Source organism: Cervus canadensis, chromosome 31 (genome assembly GCF_019320065.1).
Source record: "Cervus canadensis isolate Bull #8, Minnesota chromosome 31, ASM1932006v1, whole genome shotgun sequence".
NCBI classification, from domain to species: Eukaryota; Metazoa; Chordata; class Mammalia; order Artiodactyla; family Cervidae; genus Cervus; species Cervus canadensis.
Window position 1 is genome coordinate 1,486,567 of NC_057416.1, and position 27,449 is coordinate 1,514,015.

The 27,449-nt window shown below is 56.3% G+C and overlaps 2 protein-coding genes and 1 long non-coding RNA gene across 12 annotated transcripts; 2 read left to right on the forward strand and 1 right to left on the reverse strand.

Annotated features, from left to right (window-relative positions):
• The first annotated feature begins 561 nt into the window (after positions 1-561).
• LOC122432388 lies at positions 562-2,998 on the forward strand. The gene is made up of 3 exons (XR_006266811.1): positions 562-849; positions 1,566-1,650; positions 2,447-2,998. It is a non-coding gene; the product is annotated as an uncharacterized LOC122432388 (long non-coding RNA).
• Positions 2,999-7,474: 4,476 nt separating this feature from the next.
• On the reverse strand, positions 7,475-23,421 carry LOC122432274 (collagen alpha-1(I) chain-like). The gene is made up of 12 exons (XM_043454077.1): positions 23,151-23,421; positions 18,813-18,973; positions 17,937-18,082; positions 17,516-17,720; positions 13,966-14,355; positions 13,586-13,810; positions 12,570-12,692; positions 9,552-9,737; positions 9,188-9,472; positions 8,243-9,080; positions 7,881-7,988; positions 7,475-7,741 (listed from the first exon to the last, which is right to left on the reverse strand). Exons 1-12 carry the CDS (start codon positions 23,419-23,421, stop codon positions 7,710-7,712), a joined length of 2,970 nt encoding a protein of 989 aa, XP_043310012.1. The 3' UTR covers positions 7,475-7,709.
• Positions 8,415-25,758, forward strand: KBTBD11 (kelch repeat and BTB domain containing 11). 10 transcript variants are annotated; one of them, XM_043454286.1, is made up of 2 exons: positions 8,415-8,543; positions 22,778-25,758. In XM_043454286.1, exon 2 carries the CDS (start codon positions 23,497-23,499, stop codon positions 25,420-25,422), a length of 1,926 nt encoding a protein of 641 aa, XP_043310221.1. In that variant the 5' UTR covers positions 8,415-8,543; positions 22,778-23,496; the 3' UTR covers positions 25,423-25,758. The 10 variants fall into 10 exon arrangements, with proteins under 10 accessions (XP_043310221.1, XP_043310216.1, XP_043310223.1 ...); XM_043454281.1 differs by having other exon boundaries at positions 8,428-8,543; positions 18,841-25,758; XM_043454288.1 differs by lacking the exon at positions 8,415-8,543 and adding an exon at positions 8,590-8,718.
• Positions 25,759-27,449: the final 1,691 nt, after the last annotated feature.

A 27,449-nucleotide genomic window follows, 5' to 3' on the forward strand; every position in this document is an offset into this window, starting at 1 on the left:
CCAGCTTGGCCTCCCCCGTGTCGATTCCAGAGGCGGTGCAAGGTCCCTGTGGAAGGATGCTTTCAATCCCCAGTCGCTGTTGAGAGACTCCAGGGACGCAGTCTAGAACTTCTCAGTCTTTATTTTTAGTGATGTCGTGTGGACACGTGCTCCCAGCGCCTGCGCGGCAGGAAGTCAGGCCAGGGCCGCAGGGCAAGGGGAGGCGGGCGGGTGGGCGCCCCGGGGCTGCAGGCAACACCGCGGGAAGTCAGGCTGGGGCCAGCCTTCCTGTGCTCCCCAGGTCTGGGACGACAGGGCTGGACTCACAGGAGGAGCGAGGGGAGGGCCGGGGCCTCTGCTGGGCCTGGGGCTCAGCCAGCACTGCCTGCAGAGCCTCTGCCGGGAGCGGTCGCCTGGAGCCCGGCCAGGGTGTGGAGCAGAGACAGGGCCGGGGCAGGGACCGTGGAGCTGATCTCGGAGCCCTGCCCTCCGTGTTCGCTGGCCTTGCTGGCAGTAACTGAGCACTGGTTAGCCTGACCGTCTGGCCGGGAACTCCGTCCCCCAGAGCGTCCACTTGGATCCAGAGGGCCTCGGTACGTCAGGCTCACACAGACCACCTTGTCTGCTGTGCGTGGCCCAGCGTGTAGGCTGCTGTTTGAGATGTGACCTTCCCGAGCGGCCGGGGTGTGTTTGCTGCTGGACAGCTCGGCCGAGCCCGGTGGGAGCATGGTGGGGAGGGCAGGGGCTGCGCAGAGCAGAGGCCTGCCCACCGTGGTGTGTGCACAGCCAGGGCACCCCTGGAGGGGACGCAGCGGCCACCTAGAAGAGGCAGGAAGGCTTCCTTCCCAGTGCCCGCAGGTGAGGTGTCAGGTGAGCAGGCGACAGAGTGTGTGATGCTCTCATCGGTACGTAATGGGGCTTATTTCTTCTGCTCATCCAAAATAATTGTTGGTTTCCTTCCTTGCTGCTAACCTACGGGATTCCTGTTCTGGCTTCAGTGGTTCTCAGTCGGAGCAAGTGCCCCCTCCACCTGGGGGCCGGGGTGGGGGGGCAGTCTGCTCACCATCTGCGGGGGCAAGGGTGCTGCTGGCATCCCGAGTATGGGCAGGGATGCTGACAGACCCCGCGGGGCACAGGGCGCCCCCGTGTGGGCAGGGATGCTGACAGGCCCCGTGGGGCACAGGGCGCCCCCGTGTGGGCAGGGATGCTGACGGACCCCGCGGGGCACAGGGCGCCCCCGTGTGGGGCAGGGATGCTGACGGACCCCGTGGGGCACAGGGCGCCCCCGTGTGGGCAGGGATGCTGACAGACCCCACGGGGCACAGGGCGCCCCCGTGTGGGGCAGGGATGCTGACGGACCCCGCGGGGCACAGGGCGCCCCCGTGTGGGCAGGGATGCTGACAGACCCCACGGGGCACAGGGCGCCCGAGTTCCCCCTGGTCGAGGCAAGTCTCGGCGGCTCCTCCTCCTTTTCTTGTGGCCCCAGCAAATGTTGCACAGTGTGATGTCTTTTCTGGTATGAACATACGGGATTCCTGTTCTGTTCTCAGATGTCCTCAACTTCTCACTGGTCTGTTTGGTTTTAGCACTGCTTTTCCAACTGGAGTATAAAACACCCTGTGTAGGTCCTGAAATGGAACTTCTCATGCAGACTAGCAGGTGTGAACAGAGGTAAAGGCCCACATTCAAACGGCCTCACTTACATTGGTCTTTAAGTAAGATGCACGATAGTGATAAATCTATAGCCTAAAGAAAATTGGGATCCACACTCAGCCAAGAGAAAGAGGAACCTGCCCTGGCGGGAGACCCCTAATGTTCCATATTTTAAGCAAGTTCGATATACACGCATCCAGATTTACAAGCACATCAGGTGTGGACTCCGGCTTCCGCGTAAGCTCAGAGCCTGGCATTCCTCGGGCACAGACTGTGGGGAAACGAGGGCTGTCCATCCAGATTTTGTGGCTCCGCAGGGTCCACGGCTGACATCAGGCTGACAGCTATGCCCTGGGCTCTGCTCCCGACCCTAGCCCCAGGAGAAACCCCATCCCCCATCCAGACTCATGGGCAGATAACTCTGGAAAGCCGCTTTGCTGGTACGTGAAGTCTGTGCCAGCATCTGAATCCCATTGCAGTGAGTTTTCCAGAAACACAAACCAGGGGTGAGAGCACCCGCCGTGCTCACCAGACGTCCAGCTGGGGCTCATTACTTCTAGAGCCTCCGTTCCCTCGTCTGTATACAGGAGGAGATTCAGATGAATAACGGGTGGAGGGTTTCACTGAGTTGGTGTCTAATAAGTAAGGCTCCTTATTTACTTTATGCTCTGGAGGTTTACTCATTAGGGCTTCACTATGAAGAGATGATTTGAAAAATTAAGCACTGTTCTGCAGTCAGAGTATGACCAGCGGGGAGGCCAGCAACATAGAGGGTACCTTTCGATTTGGATTTCTGTCCTGTTTAACCCTGCAGGTCATCAAAGCCCTTGTTCATACTGCTCCCTCGGGGACGACAGGGCTTCTCCCAGTCCCGGGACCCCCTTGCAGGCAGGACGCGCTGGGTTCCTCCGGCCGCGCGGCACCAGCCAGCACCGGGTTTGTGGGCTGGCCTGGCCCTCCGGCCGCAACATCCTCGTCCCGCGCTGTCTCCTTCTATAGTCACGGGCAAGCCTCCTGACACTCCTGTGTGGAATCATGCATCATAAACCAGGAGTCATGAGCTGGATGACAACTTGGGAAAGATCCCTCTCAAGACTCACAACCAGCCCCCTCTCCCCAAGGGTGTGTACGCCCCAAAGTTGGTCTCTGCTCACAGCACGAAGCGTCTCTGGGGTGGACAGAGTCAGTGCAGTGAAAGGAGGCGGCACTGAATTCATTTCTCACAAGCGATTCCTGTTCTTGTAAGCCTTCCTGACACCACCCTCATGGCAGAAAGTGAAGAACTAAAGAGCCTTTTGATGAAAGTGAAAGAGGAGAGTGAAAAAGTTGGCTTAAAGCTCAACATTCAGAAAACTAAGATCATGGCACCCGGTCCCATCACCTCATGGCAAATAGATGGGGAAACAATGGAAACAGTGGCTGACTTTATTTTGTGGGGCTCCAAAATCACTGCAGATTGTGACTGCAGCCATGAAATTAAAAGATGCTTACTCCTTGGAAGAAAAGTTATGCCCAACCTAGACAGCATATTAAAAAGCAGAGACATTACTTTGCCAAAAAAGGTCCGTCTAATCAAGGCTATGGTTTTTCCAGTGGTCATGTATGGATGTGAGAGTTGGACTGTAAAGAAAGCTGAGCACTCAAGAATTGATGCTTTTGAACTGTGGTGTTGGAGAAGACTCTTGAGAGTCTGTTGGACTGCAAGGAAATCAAACCAGTCCATCCTAAAGGAGATCAGTCCTGGGTGTTCATTGGAAGGACTGATGTTGAAGCTGACACTCCAATACTTTGGCCACCTGATATGAAGAGCTGACTCATTTGAAAAGACCCTGATGATGGGAAAGATTGATGGTGGAAGGAGAAGGGGACGACAGAGGATGAGATGGTTGGATGGCATCACCGACTCAGTAGACATGAGCTTGAGTAAACTCTGGGAGTTGGTGATGAACAGGGTGGCCTGGCGTGCTGCAGTCCATGGGGTTGCAGAGAGTCGTACACGACTGAGCAACTGAACTGAACTGAGCTGAAGCCTACCTGATTTGCTCTCTGAAGCATGGATTCATTCAATCATTTGGAAGGACAGTGTTTCACTGTGAACATAAACCAGGGCTTTGGGGCTGGACTCCAATTCCTGCTCCACCTCACACAGAATGAAAGAGATAATGAAAGCCTCTGAAAGTTCAATTTCCTCAGCGGTAAAATGGAAGGAGTCCCCACCTCCTGGGGTCCTACACATGTGTGTGTGTACGAGTGTGTGTGTCTCTACACTTAGTATTTTGCGGAATTATACCTGTGCTTACATATAGACATACTGCATAGATTTATGTGAAGTCATACTTAATTGCAGATAACTTGCTCAAACATTATGAATTCATACCTTGAAAATAGTTTAAAGTAACTAAAATTTTTATTTCTTATCCAAAAGAATATTTGCTAGGATCGATACTAATAAACGTATTGGCCATTTAATGATGGTAATATTTACTTGCTTGACGAGGGTTTATCGCCTCCTGGTAGCTTGCAGTCTGCTGAGAAAAGTGTGTGGATGACACCTGACATGGTCCACGCAGACCAGGGTGTCCACGCAGACCAGAGCGTCCACGGAGACCAGAGCGTCCACGCAGATCAGGGCGTCCATGCAGACCAGAGTGTCCACCGAGACCAGAGCGTCCACGCAGACCATAGCGTCCACAGAGACCAGAGTGTCCACAGAGACCAGAGCATCCACGCAGACCAGGGCGTCCACGCAGACCAGAGTGCAGGGCGATGAGAGAGAGGCCTTCAGCCTCAGTGAGGTCACTGGATCACTGACTCAGCAATGACTGAGGATCACAGTGCTGACGGTTCCAGGAGGCCACAGAGACAGGCTCTGCTGTCGTACTGACGTCAGGATAGCGAGGGCATGAGCGTGGGCCAGGCACTGTGTATGGTGTGAAATGACTGCACTGGCATGACCAGGGCGCAGTCCGTGTGTGCGCCCTGTTCAGTCAGGAGCCAGCAGTGCTCCAGAGAGCTTGGCAGCATCCTTTGTTCTGAGCACAAGGCTCTAGGCACCAGAAACACTCAAGACATGAAGAAAGGAGCCCCCACTGTTCACGGAGTAGCTCACAAAAGGATGGAGATGCACCCAGGGTTCAACAGAGCTGAAGGGAGTAGTCAGGCTGGGGTCGGGGGAATGCAGGGAAGCAACCAGGAGCAGGGCTTGCCTTTTCTACAATGTGCACAGAACTCTTAAATGAACCAGGGAATGCGGTTTCCACGCCAACACACAGATATTCTAATTAATTTTTCATGCCAAGAGACTCAAAGTACTTTGTAGTGATTGGATCAATTCCTGACAGCTACTGGAATTTAATTGCTTTTTTTTCCCTTGTGGAAGGCTGGGGGAGCGTGTGAACTCGGGGCTGTTAAAAGGAAAATGCTCAGGGCTATTCAAGGGAAAATGCTCTGCTCTCTGGTACTAGCACTCAGGGCTCAGAACCAGTGGCCGTGACCTGCCAGCCACCCCCTCTTCCACACACGATACACACTCTATGAGGGAGCACAGAGTTGGGGAGGCCAAGGTATTTGCTAGAAATCACCCTGAGCGGCAGTGACAGAATCAGAAGTGACAAGGGTGAGTCTTGCTCCCCTAAGATTACGACCTACGGCGCTGAGTGCTTTGTAGCCAGCATCGTGGTTTCTTCCCCGGGGAGGACAGTCACACCCCACTTCACAGAGATGGACAGTGAGCACAGACAGTAAAGATCTTGTCCAAAATTCACAGTACTTGCAGTGGTGAAACTGGTGTTAGAAACCCCACCAGCCAGATTCCAAAGTCCCGTTCTCCCCCCTGCTCTAGGAAGCTTCCAAATGTGGCTTTGAGCTCCCCCCACTGCCCCCAGCCTGGGACCTGGGTCACCTTCAGGGGCCTGTTAACCATCGTGACAAGGATGATTCCATGAGCTTTAGTTCTATTTTTCGGGCACAGTTTTGCACAGTGATATATTTGCACAATTGAAGTCTACCATCAAGAGCAGGCTCTGAGCCATGAGAATTTAAATAGCAAAATAGTTTTCTTGAAAGACTCTAGAGATAGATGTCTTTAAAAAATATTTAAGATAGCTAGTGCTTCTGGACATTTTTATACCCCAGGTTCAATTTCAGGAAATCTAGAGGTCCCTGGCATTTGAATGAACTCCTAATTAAATATATGTAATGTTTCTTAGATGGTGATTGCAGCAATGAAATTAAAAGACGCTTACTCCTTGGAAGGAAAGTTATGACCAACCTAGAAAGCATATTAAAAAGCAGAGACATTACTTTGCCAACAAAGATCTGTCTAGTGAAGGCTATGGTTTTTCCAGTGGTCATGTATGGATGTGAGAGCTGGACTATAAAGAAAGCTGAGCACTGAAGAATTGATGCTTTTGAACTGTGGTGTTGGAGAAGACTCTTGAGGGTCCCTTGGGCCGCAAGGAGATCCAACCAGTCCATCCTAAAGGAGATCAGTCATGGGTGTTCATTGGAAGGACTGATGTTGAAGCTGAAACTCCAATACTTTGGCCACCTGATGCGAAGAGCTGACTTATTTGAAAAGACCCTGATGCTGGGAAAGATTGAGGGCAGGAGGAGGACAGAGGATGAGATGGCTGGATGGCATCCCTGACTCGATGGACATGGGTTTGGGTGGACTCCAGGAGTTGGTGATGGATAGGGAGGCCTGGCGTGCTGCGGTTCATGGGGTCACAAAGAGTCAGACACGACTGAACTGAACTGAACTGAATGTTTCTCTGCATTTTCCATTGATCACATTGGGGCCAGCGTGCATTAAAAAAAATAATAAGCATCTAGGGACTTCCCTGGTGAGTCAGTGGTTAAGACACAGAGCTTCCACTGAAGGGGGCACAGGTTCGATGCCTGGCCGGGGATCTGGGATCCCGCATATGGCATGGCGTGGTCAAAAAGTAAAAAATAAAGCAAAACATCTGAAGTCTGAAAATAAATGAGGTTCCCCACCCGGCTTCTCCACTAGATGGTATAGAGATTGCACGGGTGTTTCAAGTTAATTCATTTATTTTTTCATTCCTTCAGTAAACGTTTACTGAGAACCTAGTATATGCCAAGTATTGTAAATCTGCTGGGGAGAAAAGTTAATATGACTTACGAGTGGATCTCTGGAAGCTGGCAGAGTGGTGGAGAGGACAGACCGGGACCTCAGTGGTGACAGCACCTGTGGCCGGGGAAGGCCTGGTGGCCCCTGGAGGCTGATGCAGACAGGTGGCCGAGGAAGCCAGATGGTGCTGTGAGGCTACGGTCAGGCCCGCGTTCCTCTTGAGAAGATTCGGGGAGAGTATACATTTAAACTCCCCTCCAGATATCTTCAAATCACGGTGTAGGGTAAGCTGGTTATACGCAATCTCCGTTGAAAAAGGTAAAGTTTTTACCTTTCAGAGATGCACTAAAACAATCCCAGAAGATTCTAAAATACTTCTGACATCAGTTGGGTAAAATAAAAATGGTGCAGGATAGGAGTTATTTTAGCATCCAAAGGTCTGCATCCGCTAGAATTAATTGATAATTTAAGGATGTTATTTCCCAATAGTTTGCTCTATGTCTGCCTCCTTTAACCCCAATCCTGATGTATTGTACTTAGTAATTAAACGATCTTTTAAAGGATGGTCTCAGGGCACTAACTCTGGTACTGAAAACCGAAGAGCACGTTAACATTTAACTGGTGAAGACTGACGAAGGCAAAATTTTTAAAAATAACAGTAAAGACATAAGCTTTCCGTGCCTATGGAAATTTAATCATCACTTTTCACAAAACCTTTAAAAATAACATTGACCATCAGGGGTCCAGTCTTTTTTTAAAATTTATTTATTAGATGTGATTGAACTTCGTTGCTGCGAGCTTATTTTCTCTAGTTGCAGAGAGTAAGGGATACCCTCCAGTTGTGGTAGGAGGGCTTCTCACTGCAGCGGCCTGTCTCGTGGAGGACGGGACCTAGGGCATGTGGACTCAGCAGTCGCGGCTCCCAGGCTTCAGAGCCCCACTCAGGAGCTGTGGTGGTGTAGTCGCTCTGAGGCATGCCGGATCATCCTGGACCAGGGATCAAACTCATGTTCCCTGCATTGGCAGGCAGATTCTTTACCATTAAGCCACCAGGGAAGCCCCAGCGGTCCAGTCTTAACTAGAGCTGACCCTGCAGGAGAGCTGTGTTCAGTAACAAAGCCGCGGAGGCTGGGGCGGGGTTGGGGGGGCGCACCTCGTGTCCTGCTGCTCCCCGAGGTTCGCGGTCCAGGTTCGGAGGGCCCCCCGTCGTCCTGCGCGCCCCGTCCCCGCTGCGGGGACCTGGAGGTGGGGGGCCACGTTTCTAGATACAAGAACAAGTTTCAGCGTTTCCTCTACTTGAGAGTTCTCAATGTTGCCTTTTTACTCCGGAGTCTGTACGGATGTAGGCAGTTTTTTAACCACTAAATGTTTCAACAACGCATCGTCCCTAATTTTCCAAAAACTTAAACTCTAAATTCCATTATTTTATTTTATGTATATTCTTTTTTCGGGGGGGATGGGGGGACTAGGACACAAAAGAGCCTGGTTTGTGGCGGGGCCCACGCCAGCGGGAACCTGTTTCTCGCTCGGTAGTGGCGGAGCTGTTGGATTCAAACTCAGTCTGTACGCGGTGCGAGGGGTCCAGGCCGCAGCCCGCGCCTCCCGCGCGTCCAGCCGGCTGGCCGCGGGACCTCCCTGTCCAGGAAAGGGTTAAGCGAGCGGCGAGGGCTCTGGGCTGGCGGCCGGGGGCCGGGGCGCGCCGGCGCGCTCCCGAGCACGCGCTCCCGGCCCCGGGCTGCGGCCGCCCTCCCGCCCGCGTCCCCGCCTCGGCGCGTTTCTCAGATCCGCCAGCGCCCGGCGCGGCCTCCAGGACGCGGTGAGTGCCGGGCCCCGCCGCCGCGGCGGCCGAGCGCGCGCTGCCCGGGCCGGGGGCGCCGGGGGCACTCGCTGGGCCGACTGGCGTCGCGGGGACCCGGAAAGACGCGCGGGCCCCCGCGGGCGCTCGCGCAGGTGCGCGGGAGGCAGCCCGCCCGCCCCCGGCGTTCTTACAGGTGCGCGGGAGAGGCCGGCGCGCGCGCGTCGGGGACCCCGGCGAGGGCTCCGCACCCCGGGCGCGGGAGGGCGCCGGGTGGAGGGCGCGGCGCGGACCTGCGAGGTAGGGGTGGGCCCCCAGGGGCAGGCAGCGGCTATACGGCCCAGGAGGCGGAGGGTAATTGGGCCCGGGGTCCGAGAGTGGGCACTGCCCGGGACAGGGGTGGCCGCCCGGGCGGGGGCGGTGGGGAGCGCGGGGAGACCGCCCGGTGGCCCTGCTTGCCGTGGGGTGTGGGGTGCCGCCCGGCTCCGGCTCCGGGGTGCCTAGTGGAGGGGGCGGCGCGGGGACTCCCCGGGCCCTGCTGCCGGAAGCGGGGGGCGACTAGCCCCTGCGCCGTGCCCGCGGCGACCGCCTCCGAGGACACAGCCCCAGGGGAGCCGTGGTCTCTCCGTCGTTCCCGCCGCCGATCGCGCTTCGGCGAGCGCAACCCAGCCGGAGCCAGCTCGGGGGCGGAGCGGCCGGAGCCGGCGGGGAGGAGCCAGGCCCGCGCCCCGCGCCCCGCGCCCCAGGCCGGACGCTCCTTGGGGAGGCGGCCCGGCCCAGTGGCCACGTTTGCGGCCAGCGGGGCCGGTCACTTCCAGCTCCCGAGGAGTGCCTGGGCCTGTGCTCGGCGCTGCGCGGGCCTGGCTCACGGGCGGCCATGGCCGGGCCGCGCTGCCTCCGGAGCATCCGTCTCGGCGCCACAGGAAGCGGGTGGGAGGGCCCTCCCGGACCTGGGACCGCGGAGGGGTGGGAAGTGCCGGAGTGGGTGCAGGGGCTCCTCGCCGGTTCGCCCCCATCACCCGCCCTGACTGCCTTGCGGACCCCCCGGGGCCCTCCACGACCCCCCGGGAGCCCCTCCTGGTGCAGCCGGCATTGCTGGGGGCTCGCGGGCTGCTGGGCTGGCAAGGTAGCCCAGCACTTTCTTTTCTCGGAGTCTGCCCCACTGACCGACCAGACGGGCCACCAGCGGTGCTTGTCGCTTGGGTTGGAACGTGCCTGACATCACGATGGCCGGGGGCGGGCGCGAGAAGAAGCCGCGTTTCAATAAAGACAGCGTGTGGCCGGCTCACGTGTCTGAAGGGGAGGTTAAATGCATTTCCGCGGAAAGCCTCCCGCCCGCCCCCCAACCTCATTCAGGCGGGTCCGGCAGTGTCTGCCACTCTGGCGTGGTTGCTCCTGTAGCCTTAAGTAAGTTAAAAAAAAAATTCCACCGCTTCTTAGGTTCCTACAAAACCACATCCTCTATCTCCACCCACCCCCACATCTATTCTAAGGGCAAGGAAAAGAATAGATCAATGTAATAATTATTTCTGCTCAAAGCACTAAAGGCGCCTTGCAGGCAGATTTTAAATCCCTGTGCAGCCCCTCAGTGGGGGTGGGGGGGGGGGTGCGAGTTCACTCTGTTCCCAGCCTGTGATCAGGCCGCCTCCCTCCTTTTGGCGTCAACCAGCAGGTACTCAGCTTCCAACTAGGACTCTTAATGGACCGCCAGTGTTCCCCTGGCCTCTTAGGCTGAGCTAATGGTGCCCTATTATTAGGAGTCCTCCCTACCCGGGAAATGCAGAAGGGAGCACTCCATCCCTCAGATTTGCCCAGGGACAGGTCCCCTGAATGCACTGCAACAGGAGGTTCCAGCTGTCCCTTTGGGGACTAACAAAGCAAATGTTTAAAGAAATAAAGTCTCTCCACCTTTTAATGTCAATTGCAGGGGATACTGCTGATAATATAATTAGAATGCAATGAAAAGAGTTCAGAGATTTTGCTTACAGGCCATAAGGCCCTCTTGGGTATGGGAGGAGGGGAGGAGACAGTGAAGTGTCCGTGGTTCATCAGAATGAGCTGCTGGGGCAGCCTGGCTTTGTGCGGTCCCCTGTGATCCCAGTGTCTGGGTGTTCCTGGGGTGGGACCGTGCCGGCTGCTGGCTCCAGCGCTGGGAGGACAGAGGGTCTGGGAACGTGGTGAGGCCGTCTCTCCGTCCCTGAGCATCTTCCTGGCAGCCCCATCGCTCCGTTTCCGTATGTGCTCATACAAGCTGCCACGCTGGCACTGGGGAAGCAGGAGGCCTCCTTTCAGCTCCAAGTCCACTCTCGTCCCTGAGCTGAAACCAGGCGGCCCTCCGTGCTGTGGGGCCTCCATCTGGGATCCTGTTTCAGTTTTTTTCTAAATACCAACAGCATAAATTGTCTGTAATCACAGCTCTGCGGTGAATCTGGAACTACTTAGGCGGCTGTAATGCCCCTTGGCCTCCCTAGTTGGAGGTGTGGTGGCCCAGGAGGACAGCTGCGGGGCTGCCCCAGAGGTGCCCGCAGGGCCGTCGGGGCACAGACCAGACACCCACCCTGTCCCCCAGCGCGTCCTCCTCTGCTGACCCTGGGCGGCTCTGTTCTGGGGAGTTCAGGGATTAGTGTCTCCACTGGGGCCTTGACTCGGTTTTTCTCTTGGAATTATTGTAATTACTCTAAAATGACAGTGTTGGCACCCGCAGCTCTTTGTTAAATAGTTAACAATGAGCACTGGCTTTTGGGATAAACTAAGAACTTCCAGGAGTTTGCCTTTTGCCAGCAAGCCAGCTCCTGCTGGAAAGAATATTAAAATAAACAGCACTTTGGAAATTGAAACCGTTGCAAGTCTTATACAATATTCAATGGATTAAAAACCAATTTCTTCCTTTCACAAACATCTATCGAGTGTCTGCCCCACCCAGGTCAGGCGCAGTTCTAGGTGCTGGGAGTATAATGGCATTTAAAACTGACACAGCCTCTGTCTCCCCCAAACTGTCTCGCGGCAGCTTGGGTCCTGATATGGTGAAAGTGATGTTAATTCGTGTGTGGTAATAAGCAGGCAGTGTCTCTGAAGGAAAGGAACAAACCCCTATGAAAGCATCTGATGCAGGGATTGTGAGTTGGGGTCTGAAGGGTGAAGCCGAGCAAAGGAGGACAGGGGCCACCCCGCAGAGATGGTGGTCAGAGACGCTGGCGTGTCAGAGAAAGAAGGCAGGCCGATGGGCACCCTGGCCATGTCAGATTTGTGACTTAATACACGTTTATCCCTCATTAACTGTGGCATTTCCTCTGTAAATTGACGGAGCTTTACACACTAGGCCTAGATGGAGTAGGACGTGGATTAACTTTGAAGAGCTGAGACCACATGGCTCACAGAGTGAGACTGCCCAGGGGGAGGACGTGGACTCGCGTTGTGTAAGCAGGGGCCCCTGTGCTGAGGGGGGTGCCCTCAGCGCTGTCCCTGAGAGCCCTTAGTCGCGGGGCTACGGTGCAGACGCCGAGCTGCTGCCTCTGTCCAAGCCAGGGTTGCCTCCTGCTCCCACTGCAGCACCCTGCTGGGCCCCCCGCACCGCCCTGGCCCCCACAACCAGTTCCTCAGACAGACGTCAGAATGGTCGCTGACAGGCACGAGCCTTGTTATGACACTGGGTGGCCGGTAGCTTCCCGTGGGCCGCGGTGCCCAGCACAGATAACAGGAAGCCCGCTCTAGCCGGCGGGGTCGTCTGACGACCAACCGACAAACCTAGTGGCTGCTGCAGACTGAGTGTCTGTGTGTTCCCCAAATGCACATGCTGTGCCCAACACCCAGGTGATGGTATTAGGAGGTGGGGGGCTTCAGGAGGTGATGAGGTCGTGAGGGTGCAGCCCCTATGATGGGCTAAGTGCCTGATAACAGAGACCCCGCGGAGACCCCAGCCCTTCCTCCAGCTGAGGACACAGGAGAAGACACAGTCTGTGAACCAGGGAGCGGGTCTCAGACACTGTGAAGAGTAATGACATTTCCTCCAAGTCTGCTGGTCTGAATATTAATTTCATCTAAAAATACCTTCACAGAAATACCTGGCATTTGAGCAAACACCTGGGTGTGGCGGCCCAGCCAGGCTGATGCATCGCCACTGTCCTGTCCAGATGGGAAGGGCGACACGCAGTGGCTGCTCCGTGGGCAGCCCTGCAGGGCCGTCGGACACAAGCGGGCTCCGTTCCGGCTCCAGGAGTGATTCTCAGATGCTCCTGGCTCTGTCTTCTTGATCCTCCAAGTCGTCCTCCCTTTTTCATAAAAAGTGCCTGGTGCTTGCAGCTGAGTGATTTTCTCAGCCTGCCTCCTGGTCTCTTTGAGCTGATCTGTCCCATTGACTCCAAGCTGGCAGAATCTCTTCCTGTGCAATTATCTTAAAAACACTGTGGGCTTTCTATGGATCTGCTGGGATTGAAGCCATTAGACAAAGGTGTCATCCAGAAATCCACTCAGTCCTTTCTCCACCTTGGACTCCCTGCAAGGCTGCTGTGAAAAGCATCCTTAAAATTCCTAGAAGCCCTGTTGTTTACCGCAGGACCCTTCCAGGGCCTCTGCCTGGTGCCCCTCAGATACCAGGAGGTCTTAAGGAGAGATCAGATTGTGCTGCCTGGACTGATCTTGGCTCTGAAGCTGGGTCTGAATTCGACAGTCTTGGAGGCGCTGGAAAGGAGAAGAGCTTCATCTGTGAACCCAGTGAGCCTGCTTCCTTTATGTTTCCTCCAAATTGCACTTGAAAACGAAACCCTTCCTTCTCCAGCTCCCCTCTTCTCTCAGGTCACACAGAGAGCACTCAGCAGCCACCCCCGCCCCGGCCCCCCGGAAGTCTCCTCTGGCGTCATCCCCAGCCCACTGAGCACCCTCTTCTCTGGCATCGCGGGCCGCGGTGCTGCTGAGCCCTGCCGCCCAGCGCCCAGTCCAGGAGCCCGGCCGGCCTGTCCTTCAAGCCCTGACGCAGTTGCCCACTGCCAGCCCAGCTGGGGCCACCGCGCTGTTCCTGCCTTGCTGTCAGCCCCGTCCAGGCGGCCCCATAACTGACCACTCCAGACCTGCCGGCTCAAAACTGCAGGGCTGCCGTGCCCTGTAGACTTGTAGGCTGGGCAGTCTGGCGGGGAAGCTCGATGGATGCCCTCGAGGCCGCCCACATCCGCTGCCAGCTGGGGGCACGGGCGGCGGCGCTGGGCCCCTGGCAGCACTGTCTCTCTGGGCTCCAGCTGGGTCCCCGGAGGCCCCGGACTTCTCACACGTGGGCACCAGGCCCCTGAGTGTGCGTGCTAAGAGCGGAAGCGGCGTGATTGCCGTTTTCGGCACAGCCTCCCTCACCGCAGTGACCAGCGTTTAAGATCCGGGGGCACACCCGCGGGGGCCGCTGTCACCCGGGAGGTGACCGCCCCTCCTCTCTCATCCTGTCCACGCGGCCAGGCTGCACCAAGGGGCCTCGGGGACCATGGGCCACGTCCCGCGCCATCCGGCGCGCCCCCTCCAGCTCCTTCCGCGGCTGCGGGCTCCCAGGCTGAGCTGCCCGCTCCGAGGTGCTGAGTGCGGCCCTCCGCCCACCCTCCCGCGGCCCGGCGCCCTGGCCCTTGAGGTTCGTGTCCCGCCGAGGCTGGGTGTCCAGGTCCGCGCGCAGGGTCCTCGTGTGGGGAGAAGTCAGCCTCGCTGGCCCTTTGGTCTCCGAGGGCGGGGCGGTGTGGGGCAGGGCTTCCTTGCATAACTCTAAAGAGATCAAGGCCAGCGGCCCAGGCGGAAAGCCTGGGAGAGAGGGCCCCGCCCCCGGGTGCTGGCCATGGCCCAGGCCCTTGGCGCGGTGGAGCCCACCCTGCCCGGGAGAGCCCGCTGTGTGAGGGGCTCCCGGAGTCGGCTGTGCTGGGACCAGACCTGCAGACGCCCTCCACCCCGCTGGGCCGTGGGGCATCACAGCCGCCTCCTGCACTAGCGGGGTGCGGCCACCTCCTTGTAGACTTCCAGACCCCAGAAGACGGCGGAAAGGGCGATGTGTATGTGTGTGTGGGGGGGTGTCACACCCTCCCCAGAGTCACTACTGCCTGGCCGCCTGTGGTGTCTGCCCGAGTGGGAGTGCTGTTTCCCAAAATAGCCTCTTCCTGAGACTGAGGTGACCCCTCACCCTGATCCCACCGCAGCCCCGACTCCACACCCACATTTGGGGGAAATGCAGTGGAAACCAGTATGTTGGCAGCCGTCACCTATAAACTCTATTTAGGCAGATGTTGGGCTTCCCAGGTGACTCAGTGGTAAAGAATCTGCCTGCGATGCAGGAGACACGGGTTCGATCCCTGGGTTGGGAAGATCCCCTGGAGGAGGACATGGCAGTCTACCCCCTGGAGAATCCCATGGACAGAGGAGCCTGGAGGGCTACAGTCCATGGGGTCAGAAAGGGCTGGACATAACTGAGCAGCTAACACTTTCACTTTCAAAGAGTTTGCAAAGACAGCAGGTTGATAATATATTGGGTTGGCCAAAATGTTTGGGTTTTTCTATATAATGTAACAAAAGCCCTAGCTAATTTTTTGGGCAACCCAATAGTTTCCTTGGATTGAGTCTCAAGATCATTTAAATACTTCGTTTTTGCATCCACTTATTCCTGGCTGTCTCAGGACTGTCCTGATGGGAGAGACCTCTCTGATGCTCACATGGAGGAACTCCCACTGGCAGACCGTGTCTGGATTTCTGCTTCAGAAGCCAGGTGTCAACAGTGAGAGACGAGCTGGCATTTCATCTGCCTCCGCGTCCCGTCCGCCACCCTCGTTGCTTAGAGGACAGAGATCACATGTTGAATTTGGATGAATTCCTCCCTGTAAGCTCTCCGCCAGGTTCCTTGTCTCCTGACAGCCAAACAGAAGGCGGTTCTGCTCCGCTGCGGTTTCCAGGCAAGACTCAGGCCCTTTCCCAGGACCTGCTGAGCCGGAGGGGGCGGGCCTAGGTCAAGAGCATCGCTTCTGGGAACCGGCAGGATACCTGAGGACACGGGCGGGGCGGTGGTGGTGGGGGGGCTCTATTGTTACATCTTAACCACAACAAAGCAGGACAGAGGTCAGAGACAGGGCTTTCTAGCTGTGGTCCATTCGTGCCAACAGCGATAAGTAAGCAAGTGCGATTAGTAGAGAGGGGTCTGGGTTCTAACTTGCCAGCAACGGGTGTGTGATCTTGGACAAATCTCTCTATAAAACCAAGAGCTTAGAGCTTTGAAAATTATAAAATGTGAGTTTTTATTTAACTTCTCCACATTTCAGTTTGACCTTGACTTTACTCACATACTCTAGCACTAAGAATATGGCAACTTAGGAGTCTTGTTACCTAGTGAGTGACTTAATTATGTGTGGCTTCCATGAGAGTCAGTCGCAGTCCAGATTGATTATTTAATTGATGAATACTCATTACACATATGGGATAACATTTTTAAGTTGTAAGTTATGAAATAATCAAACACCATTAATAATGTGATTAAAATATCAATGTTATCCCAGTGAGCTGTAATACATGTTATCATCTTGCCGTTTACACTTCAAATCCTTAGGAAACCAGGTGCTAACCCAGCAGGTGGACAACACTTCCCCCACCCCCCACCAATCCTGTCCCTTTCACACTTCCATGAGTGACACACAGTTGTTGTTTTTTTCATGTTTAAATGTATGTAAATAGTATTATGGTGCTCCCAGGCAGCTCAGTGGTAAGGAATACACCTGCCAATGCAGGAGACACAGGAGACAGGTTCAGTCCCTGGGTCAGGAAGATCCGCTGGGAGAGTAAATGGCAACCCACTCCAGTATTCTTGCTGGAGAATCCCAGGGACAGAGGAGCCTGGGGTACAGTCCATGGGCTCACACAGAGTCAGATATGACTGAGCCCAAGCATGAGCAGAAGATCGTATTATATGGCATCTTTCTGCAAATGGCAAACCTTCCAAAATTCAAAATTATGTGTTTGGAATTTATTCACACCGGTACATGTAGATGTAGTTCATCCATTTTAATGTGTGTGGTCCTTTTGGCAGTGATGGAAAATCAGTCTAAAAGACGTTTAATCAAGCTTTTTGTACAGAAGGACACAAAGCATTCTTTCTGAAACAGGCTGCCTTGTCACCTCCCTTCACTTCTTTGAAGCCATCAGAGGATGCCTGTTGTCATTTGGATGTGAGGGTGGGGTGGGGCCCGGCCCTGCTCACCCCGGGGCTCCTGGCCGCGCCAGGCTCTCCAGTTTCTGAACTGGTCAAGCTTGTTTCCAACCCAAGGAGTCTATTCTCTCTTCTGCTGGCCCTGTGTCTGGTTCCCTCCTGCTCTCAGGAATCTTCCCCAATGCCAGTAGAAACCAGGTCTATCATGCCTCTCAGACCCTTGTTTACGTGGTTTGTAATTCACTAGAATTTGTATAATGATGGCTTAGGTTTACTTTCTCCCTAGACTGGGAGCTCTGCGGGGGCCAAGGTCAAGTCTTTTTGGTTCCTGCTACCCTCTAGGACCAAGGGCACTTCCTGAAACATTGTGGGTGTTCAGCTAGATCTGCTCAATATGTGAACCAAGTAAGTGACAGAATACTATTAATTATTTATCACCGCTAATGGGACTTTAACAGATTGAAGAACTGGGGGAAGTGTGAATTTGTTCAGCCCAGGCAAGTCTCTCACTTCTGACTCCAGCTTCCCATCTCTGCTGGAGAGCTCACCTCTGATTTCAGAGGATGCACAAGACAGCCTTATCTTAGAAGAGTTCAGGTTACTCAACCGTTGCTCGGAACTGGGTCTCATGGCTACAGGTTTCCTGCTGGGACTGTGGTCCATGCACCTCTTTCCAGCCCCGGTGGTCCCGTGTGGGATTGCAGTGTTCACAGTCGTGTCTGCCCAGGCCAACATCTCCTGAACCTGAGCTGCAAACAAGAGGCACGTGTTTCTCTTGCAGCGCGTTCTGGCCTTGCTCCCTGAAGGCGCATCTGGAAACCAAGGGTGTCATTTGCACTCATCTCACTTGGGAGTCTTCCAAGTGACGAATGCACACGTTTATCTCCACCTGTTCTCCTTTCAGCTCCTCGGGGTCTGTGACTCCGTGGAGCACAGGACCATGTTGTAACGGCACCAAGTCGGGTCCTGTCTGTGTGATGTCACGTTTGGTGGTGATTGAAGGCACAGGGTCCCCGGAGCCCGAAGCAGCAATGCCCCCGAGTCCCCCCACTCTAGTGTGCAGATTCAGGAGTGAGAGTCCATCTCCTACCAAGGGCTGTCTCGTGAGTCACGATGCTCTGACACCGTGTGTTTCTCTCAAATATAGACAAAGACTTATGATCTGACAAGGGAGGCGGAGTGGTGAAGCTCTCCTACAGATCTTCATGACCTAGTTGTCCTGTTGGATTAATGTACATCTCATCCCTTCACCCCGGGCATCATCTTACCCAGATGGCTCGTCACTGGCGACAGCCAAGGGCACAGAGACGCTCCCCTGATTTCGGCTCTCTGACCCTTGGGGCCTCTCTCCCGCATAAACTGAGGCAATGTGGCTGCAGCAGGAGGACTGGCAGGCCGTGCTCTTGACGGCGCTCTGGGAGGGCAGGGTGCAGGGTTTGCACGCAGAGGCACACCTGTGTGGGTTTGCACGCACACACAGCCTCACCGGGCTCATCAGGGCGCAGGGTCAGCACACACAGGCACACCTGTGTGGGGTGTGCACACACACACAGCCTCACGGGGCTCATCAGGGCATGGGTCTATATACACAGGTACACCTGTGTGGGGTGTACACGTGCACACAGCCATGCAGGGCTCACCAAGGCGCGGGATCAGCACACACAGGCACACTTGCATGGGGTGTGCACGCACACACAGCCTCACAGGGCTCATCAGGGTGCGGGATCTGCACACACAGGTACACCTGCGTGGGGTGTACACATGCACACAACCTCACCGGGCTCACCAAGGCATGGGGTCTGCACGCAGAGGCACATGTGTGTGGGGTGTGCACGCACACACAGCCTCACGGGGCTCACCAGGGCGCAGAGGCAGTTCTGTGCTCACTCCGCGGGTGGAGAGGCCTTTCTGGCCAAGGATGAGGGCCGAGCTTAGGGCAGACCTGGGAGCAGACGGCTCAATGCCTTGTTTTCCAGCCTAAGGAGTTTGGACTTTGTGAACAGCTATTACGTAAAGGCTTTTCTTCAGGAAATTCTCTAATTTTACTTCCACCAGTGCATCCCTGCCAGAGAGTCAGCCTGCTGTTATTCCCCTAAATCACGCCCACACAGACAGCCCCAGCAGCCCGTTCCCGCCAGACCTGCCTGCATCTCCATCTGCTTCCCTCTCCAGGCTGGGACAGCCCGCGCCGTCAGCATGCTGACCCCTGGACACGCTGGGCAGCGGACCAGACCCACCAGCGTCTCGTAGGTGTCCCTCAGCCAGGCACGCGGATGCGGCAAAGACCCGGGCTTCACCTTCAAAACTGGAACAGACGGGAAGGACCTCCCTGGCGGCTCAGTGGTAAAGAATCCGCCCGCCAACGCAGGAGACTCAGGTTTGATTCCTAGTCCAGGAAGATCCCACATGCCTTGGAGCAACTGTGCGCCACAACTGCTGAGCCTGTGCTCAAGAGCCCAGGGAACCACCGCTACTGAAGACGGCAGGCCCTGGGGCTCGTGCCCCACAACAGGAGAGGCCATCGCCACAGCTAGAGAGCAGCCCCCCTGCACTGCAACCAGAGAACGCTGGCACCCTGCAGACCCAGCACAGCCAAAATACACAATAAAATTTAAAAAAAACCAAAACAGAAGTAGCAGACAGAAGGACCCGGAGCATGGGGCGGGCGCTGGGCAGCATGGATGCTGGAGCCAGGCCGTGGGCCCCATCTGGCTCAGCCACCTGCCAGGCGCTGGGCTGGTTAATCATATGAAGTTGGTGAGACCGCGTCACATCTCATTTCCTCTGGCAAAACAGGGCTAAAAACTGCAGCCCCACAGAAGGGTTCCTGCAAGGGTCACGTGTGTAACATACGACAGCAGTTCCTGGAGGATAGACGAGACAGGCGTGAACTGTGTCACGGCCACTCCTGCACTGAGGCTGCCTTACAGTCTGCGGAGTCTTAGAAATGTCCTTCGTGAAAAGCAAGTTAAAAATTACAGTGCCGTAGGCTGGCAGAGTAGACTCAGGTTAACGTCATCCCAGGATTCACTGGCTGCTCACTGTGTGGGTGGGGTCGTCCTGGTGTGTGTGGATCAGCGGCGGGCAGGGTCAGGGAGTGGTCCTGAGACCCTGCTGTCAAAAGCAGGTGGCTGGACACTCGGATTACACACACGGCAGGCCTGACCCAGAGGACCCCCAGAAGGAACTGGCTGCAACAACAGGCGCTGCAGGTCTTTAGATAAACTTCCTAAGTCTGTTCATTAATGTTTTTAAAAAATTGACTTTATTTGAAAGGGAGATTCTTTTTAGCAACCTATATCATGATAATGAAACATACTTAATTTTAAATGATCTGATGTCCACATTAAGTGCATAAATAATGTCCACATTTGGAAATCATACAGTCTTTTTTTTAAAAAAATTCATATAGAGAGGGAAGAAATTCACAGGAAGAGGCTAAAAACTTCTGCTTGGGTATTTACACTGTGGAGAAGAGATGTATATCCTTCACGGGAAGTGCTACTTAAGTTATATTTAAAGCAGACATGTTCCTATTAAAATATTTTCTCACCAATAGTCAGGAAGGATCCTGTTACTATCGCACACCCACACCTCTGCTGACACATCCCTCCAGTCAGTCACAACCACAGGCGGAGAGGCGGTTGTTCATCTAACAGCCCCAGAAAGGTGGTCGGGGGAGGCCCTTCCCGAGCCACGGTCAGCGGGGAGTCTGGTGGTTTCTTTGCTGTCAGGGCGGGCGCCAGGCTCAGGATCCTCCCAGAGCCTCCGAGGGGGGGGACTCTGATTCCAGAGCCAAGCACAACATGGGGAAAAGTCCCTTTGGAAATCCCGGACTTCCAACCAAAGCAACCTGACCTGAGCGTCTTGGCAGACCTGCCAATGCCTCTGAGGACTCTTATACACAAAATGGGCTGATTCCTTCCCATCCATTTTAAGGCCAAACCACAGTAACGGGTCATTCTGGGGGAGAGGGTTTTGCTCTGAAAGTTGAGTTTCTTGAACGTCATTTGGGAAAGGAAGTGGTCCCCTGCTCTCTCCTGGGGATGCTGACCGTGTGTCCTGCGCCGTGTGTCGGGGTGGGGGTGAGGCAGACCTGTCAGCCTGCAGCACCTTCCCTCAGACAGCGGATGGCACACGGGGAGTGGGCACGGCCGTGCCTGCTAAGGCCACTGACCGCCTAGATTGTGTCTGTTTCATCACGCAGCTCTTGCCCAGTGCAGCTATGACAAAATTTCTGCTTTGCCCGATTCTTTCAGGCTTTAAATGGATTCTGGAGAGCTTTTAAAACATGAGAGTTCCAAACTCAGGCTTTTCAAGTGAGTCCCATGCCCTGCCTTGGCTTCGAGTCTGTGATGACTTCCAAGAGGAGAACCCACAGGGGTTGGGCCTGTGCACATTCTGATGAGAGTCAGGCCAGAGAGGGAACTAGGAAGTTCTGGAACTCTTTTCCTGGCCAAAAACTAGTTAGTTTTCTGAGGCCCAAGACTGGCCACACCATACAGAGAAAGTGTGAAAAGAGAGAGGCAAATCAGAGAGCCCGTTCTCTGGTTTTATTTCAGACGGAGGTGTACACATATATTTGAGTAAGATATGTAAGTATGTGTTACTTTTTATCTAACTTCCCCTGAATGACTCAGCTGACTAAGAAAACACCTCTGGCATTTTGGGAAAAAGCCAGAACCTTTGCTTATAAAATCTGTGCCGGTTTCCAGTCTGTCATCACATTCCGGTCACCAGGGGCCGGAGTTCATCTCCACCTCAGTGGACACAGCGCCTCCCCAGCGGCTCCGCGGGCTGGGGCACAGCTGAGTAAACACGCAGCACCCCCATGACCCTCACGCCTGTGGTCAGAGTTTCAGCCTGTCCCCACCGTCCCCACGCTGCCTTTCCACACGTCCTAGACAGCGCTCTGCACGTGGGAATATGCCCACAGGGTACTGTTAAAGTTTCTGGGAAATAGAGAGGGAGGGAGGGGAAGAGAGACAGAGGAAGGGAGAGGGAACTGAACATCTAGAATTTCCAACTCTGAGACACTTGTATTTCTGAGAATATAGGAAAGCCTTTTTCCTAACATGGCCGCAGGAAAGAGCCGGGCAAGGATGAGTGTTTACATATATACATACACTCAGCCCTGCACATTTATAGGGATCAGGTAACAGTATTAAGTATGGTTAGCAGAGAATCAGAAGCAGCTGAGGGTAGGTGGTTACATGTCACTGTATCTCGTCTAAGAGGCGAACACAGCCTGGAAAGACGGCGGGCCTGGCTGCGTGCATCTGGCGGGTTTCTCTTGTCCACAGCCTCTTTGTAGGAAAACCAGAGCACAGCTGCCCCACCCCTTATGCCAAGAGCCCCCCTCCAGGCTGCCGAGTCTCAGTGAAGATTTGGCCAATTTAGGAAAGATGGTTTATTCTTCTGATTCATCTGCAGGCGCTCACCTCTGCCTTCCAAGGAGTTACGTGGGTTTTGTTCTCTGTTTCGTTTCGTCTTGGCTTCTCTTTGGGGGCATGTGTGCTCTTTGGAGCGTCCCTTTCTTGGAGGTTTTCAGAGGTGCGGTGCGGAGAAAGAGCCGATCAAACGGGTTTCAGGTTGGAGCCTCGGAGGCCAAGCCCACACAAGAGCCCTGGCTCAGCAACTTTCTTTAAATACTGGTTGTGACCAAATTTGAGATAGCTGACTGGATCAGGTTTCAGGAAAACTGTCCCAGGGTAGAACTGAGGAGGTGTCATAGGCTAACCATGCTTTTCTCAGTGAGAGTTCTTAATTTCACACATAACATCTCATTAGCTTGGAGTTTGGGAACGGTTGATATTGACTGTCACTGATCCCCAACCCAGCAGTTTTGTGGTTCAACCCAATGTATTAATATTTAAGGCCCTTGGCTGAACCGGGTCCTTCTTTACAGGCCTCACAAATCAGGGGAGGAACAGTCTTTTAATTCCTAAATAATATTCACTGAAGTATCTCTCCAGCACTGAAAAGTCAAAATCCCCTTCCCACCAAATCTGAAGCCTACAGCCTGTGGGGGTGCTGGGGACAGATGGTATCACATGAAATCGCCTATGGAAAATGCAAACTCAAACATCCTCTCTTTCCCCGTAAACAGGAACACGAAGAGCTGGTGATACGACATGGAAACACCTGATACTCCGACAAAGGAAGAGGAAGGTCCCCGGTGGATGAGTGAGGAAGACGGGTCTAGTGTGTGCACTGACTTGCCCTAACGCCCGCCTGGCGAGTGAATTACGCATCCCCACCCGCCCCAGGTGAACACTGCCGAGCCAGGCCCCCCGCTCAGCCCTAATGGCGAACGGGGGTCACACACGAGGAGAAAGCTCCCCGGGCGGGTGCCTGTAAAGCAGGACTGAAAGTCAGGGTTGGGAAGCGTGGGCCGCAGCCCGGCGCCGAGCGCGGACGCGATGGGATGCGAACAGATGGACGGTGACTCGGAGAGAGAGGGCGGGCCCGGTGCTTAGTACCCGACAGCTCGGCCCGCAGAGCGGGAGCCGTGCCCAGAGCGTCCCGTCCGCCGCGCGGAGCCTGGACCGCACAGACCCGGGCAGACGGCCGCCAGCCCGCGGAGGCCGCGCTGGGGGTCACAAGTTCAGCCGCGAGCGGGAGCGCGCTCCCGCCGACACACCCCTTTCTCGGGAGAGCGGGCGGGCGGGCGCGAGCCGAGCGGCGCGAGAGCGAAACCCGCTGTGGACACAAGTGAGGTCTGATCGCGCGCCCGGAGCCCGGAGGAGCCATCGACCTTGGGCGGCCCGAGTCTGGGCGGAGTGATGCGGGGCTGCTGAGCGGGGACAGCCGCCCGAGCGCGCGCGCATGGAGAGCCCGGTGGTCCCCTGCGTCCTCTACCCGGGCGACGGAGCGTGCGGCCAGGCCGGGGGCCGGGGCGGCGCTCCCGAGGCTCCGGGAGAGGGCAGCCTGCAGCCGCCGGACGCGGCCGAGGGGGAGGGCGCGGCGTCCCCGGCGCAGACACCCTGCAGCCTCAGCGCGTCCCTGTGTTTCAGCTCCGGGGACGACTCCCCGCCGCAGTCTCGCGCCTCCTCCGCGGCGGAGGACGCAGCGGCCTCGCCGCCCTCGTGTCGCAGCGGCCGGGGGGTGGTGGAGAGGCAGTGGGGCGTCGGCAGCGCGGGCGCCGCGTCCCCGGAAGACTCCGCGTCCCCCGAGGAGCCCGCGTTTCCCGGGGAGCGCCCGCCGGCCAAGGAGCCCGCGTCCCCGGAGGAGCCCGCGGACCCCGCGCCCGTGCCCCCCGGCGTCGGCCCGGAGCACGGAGAGCCCGACCTGCTCATCGAGGTCTCGGGCCGCCGGCTGCGGGCGCATAAAGCGGTGCTGGCGGCGCGCAGCGACTACTTCCGCGCGCGCGCGTCCCGGGACGTGCTGCGGGTGCAGGGCGTGGGCTGGGCGGCGCTGCGGCTGCTGCTGGCCTACGCGTACAGCGGGCGCATGGCGGGCGTGCGCCCCGACAACGTGGCCGACGTGGTGGCCGGCGCGCGCCGCCTGCAGCTGCCCTGCGCCGCGCAGCGCGCCACCGATGCTGTGGCGCCGCAGCTGAGCCTGGCCAACTGCTTCGAGGTGCTGACCGCGGCTAAGCGGCAGCGGCTGGCCGAGCTGCGCGAGGCCGCCTACCGCTTCATGAGCGACCATTACCTGGAGGTGCTGCGCGAGCCTGCCGTCTTCGGGCGCCTGTCGGGAGCCGAGCGCGACCTGCTGCTGCGCCGCCGCCTACGCGCCGGCCGCACCCGCCTGCTGGCCGCCGCCCTCGGGCCGGCCGGGGAGCGCGCGGGCAGCCGGCCGCAGAGCCCCTCGGGGGACGCGGAGGGCCGCGGCGAGGCCGCCGTCTACTGCTTCCACGAGGCGGCCGGCGAGTGGCGCGAGCTGACGCGGCTGCCGGAGGGCGCGCCGGCGCGGGGCTGCGGCCTCTGCGTGCTCTACAACTACCTCTTCGTGGCTGGAGGCGTGGGGCCCGCGGGCCCCGACGGCCGCGCCAGGCCCTCCGACCGGGTCTTCTGCTACAACCCGGCCACTGATCGCTGGAGCACCGTGAGGCCGCTGCGCCAGGCGCGCTCGCAGCTGCAACTGCTGGCCCTGGACGGCCACCTGTACGCCGTGGGCGGCGAGTGCCTGCTCAGCGTGGAGCGCTACGACCCGCGCGCCGACCGCTGGGCTGCCGTGGCCCCGCTGCCCCGGGGCGCCTTCGCCGTGGCGCACGAGGCCACCACGTGCAACGGCGAGATCTACGTGTCCGGGGGCTCCCTTTTCTACCGCCTGCTCAAGTACGACCCGCGGCGCGACGAGTGGCAGGAGTGCCCGTGCAGCAGCAGCCGCGAGCGCTCAGCCGACATGGTGGCCCTGGACGGCTTCATCTACCGCTTCGACCTGTGTGGGGCCCGCGGCGACGCGCCGGCGGCCGTGCAGGCCGCGGGGGTCAGCGTGCTCCGTTACCACTGTCTGGCTAAGCAGTGGAGCCGCTGCGCCTCGCACCTGCGGCCCCCGGGCGCGCCCTCGGGCCTGCAGCCCTTCCGCTGCGCCGCGCTGGAGGGCACCATCTACTGCGTGAGCCGCGCGGGCACCTGGCGCTTCGTGCCGCCCGCCGAGGGCGAGCCCGGCGCCGGGGACACGGGCCCGGAAGGCAGCTTTGAGCTCCATTCGCTCCAAACCCCGGCAGACGCCCGGGGCCTGCTCTTCCCCTTCGTGCTCAACTTGCCGGAGGAGAAGCCGGACCGAGGGGAGGAGGGCGCTGCGTAAGATGGGCCGGGTGGTCACTCGGCATGTCCCTCCGCGGCCCGAAACAGGGAACGCCCGGTGGGCCGAGGTCCCAACTGGGAACCCGGAAGGGCGCAAGGGGAGCGGAGGCGAGGGGAGAGGGTCGGGGGTGGGCGCTGCCCACGGGGATCACTTAGGAGGTAGTGCTTGTTGCAGGGCCTGGGAGACCGTGTCCAACGCTGCCTCAAGGCCCCCTTTCTACTCTGCTTTCCTTCTGCTTTGCTTTGCTTTGCTTAAGGGGGGGTCGATGGATTAAGATGCAGGATGTGAGCAAATAACTTTGCAAATAAGATACAACATACCTGAGAAAGAAGGAAACAATCAGAGACTGCGCTTCCGGGTGCAGTGGGTGGGCTTGAGTTCTGTGGGCTGCGGGGTGCCAGCCCCCTTGTTACTGCCCGCTGAGAAGGCCCTGGGAAACACGGAGGGGCTCCTAGACTGGAGTCCTAAATGAGGCCAGTGTGAACCATATTCCTGGAAACACCTGAAAGAAGGTCATACTATTTTTAGCTTGGAGTTTAAAATTATAACCGATAAATCAAGCTCTTAAAGCTTTTCTAATTTAGTTTAAAAGTTCCTGCGCTATGTGCTCAACTTGCAATTGGCTCAACTCCAAATGTAAGAAGTATTAAAGATGAAATTTTTGATTCCCAATAAGGTCTTCTGTCCAGTGAGCACTGGAGATATTTCCTGTCATTGCAGGGGCCCCAGACGGGGTCAGAGGTCCACACACCTGGAAGCAGGTCCCTCTCATCACCTAACTGAGGTGGGTTTAATACTTTCAATTTAAAGGGTGTTCATCATTATGTTCTGGAGAAGGCAATGGCACCCCACTCCTTACTCTTGCCTGGAAAATCCCATGGATGGAGGAGCCTGGTAGGCTGCCGTCCATGGGGTCTCGAAGAGTCGGACCTGACCGAGCAACTTCACTCTCACTTTTCACTTTCCTGCATTGGAGAAGGAAATGGCAACCCACTCCAGTGTTCTTGCCTGGAGAATCCCAGGGACGGGGGAGCCTGGTGGGCTGCCGTCTATGGGGTCGCACAGAGTCGGACACGACTGAAGTGACTTAGCAGCAGCAGCAGCATCATTATGTTCAAAGGTGTAGCAGTGACTGACTCTTACTTGGGTTTTAGATCAGGAGAGGCTGACAGCGGCCTGGTGCGCGCCTGCTTTGAAAGCGGGGCCAGATGTGCCCAGCCGCAGTGATGTTTTATAGTGGTCTTGAAGAGAGCAGTATTCCCCCTGAAAGGGGACTAAAATCCTTTCTTGTCTGAGAGTTCTAAAGAAAAACATACAGGTGTAGTTTGAACCCACTAATTGTGATGTTTTAAATATTAGTTCTGTAACTCTGAGGGAACTTTACTTTTACAACCATTATTCTAAGAAAGCGTGGCAGAGTGACAGCATATTGACACGAGAGGGAGCAAGGTAGTTTGGGGCTTTCCTGGGGGCTCTGCGGTAAAGAATCTGCTGCCAATACGGGAGACTCGGGTGAGGAAGACCCCCTAGGGGAGGAAATGGCAACCCACTCTAGTATTCTTGCCTGGGAAATCCCCTGGACAGAGGAGCCTGGTGGGCTGCAGTCTGTGGGGCTGCAAAAGAGTGGGACATGAATTAGCAATTAAACAATAACAAAATAGTGTAGTTCAGCAAATGAACTACTTTTGTCTAATTGTGAACTCCAAAATACCATTAATAAAACTAACATGAAGTTTCACTACTGTGATAGGGCACAAGGGTTAAAAGGCAGGGTTTACTATTTATTAAACATTTAAGGATAAAATATATATTCATAAAGAGAGGCCAACTGACTTGGATTCTGAATCCAATCCACTTTTTTTTATGACAGCAAAAGTGCCCACTGAAGGTTACTGGCACAGAAGTCGATGAAGTCACGTGTAGCTTACTGTGGTTTCCTCATGAATCAGTGATGGGAGGGAACCTGCCTGTGCGATCTGTGGGTGGGCGGGGAATAGGTTATGCTTCCTAAAGTGGCAGTGGTCATT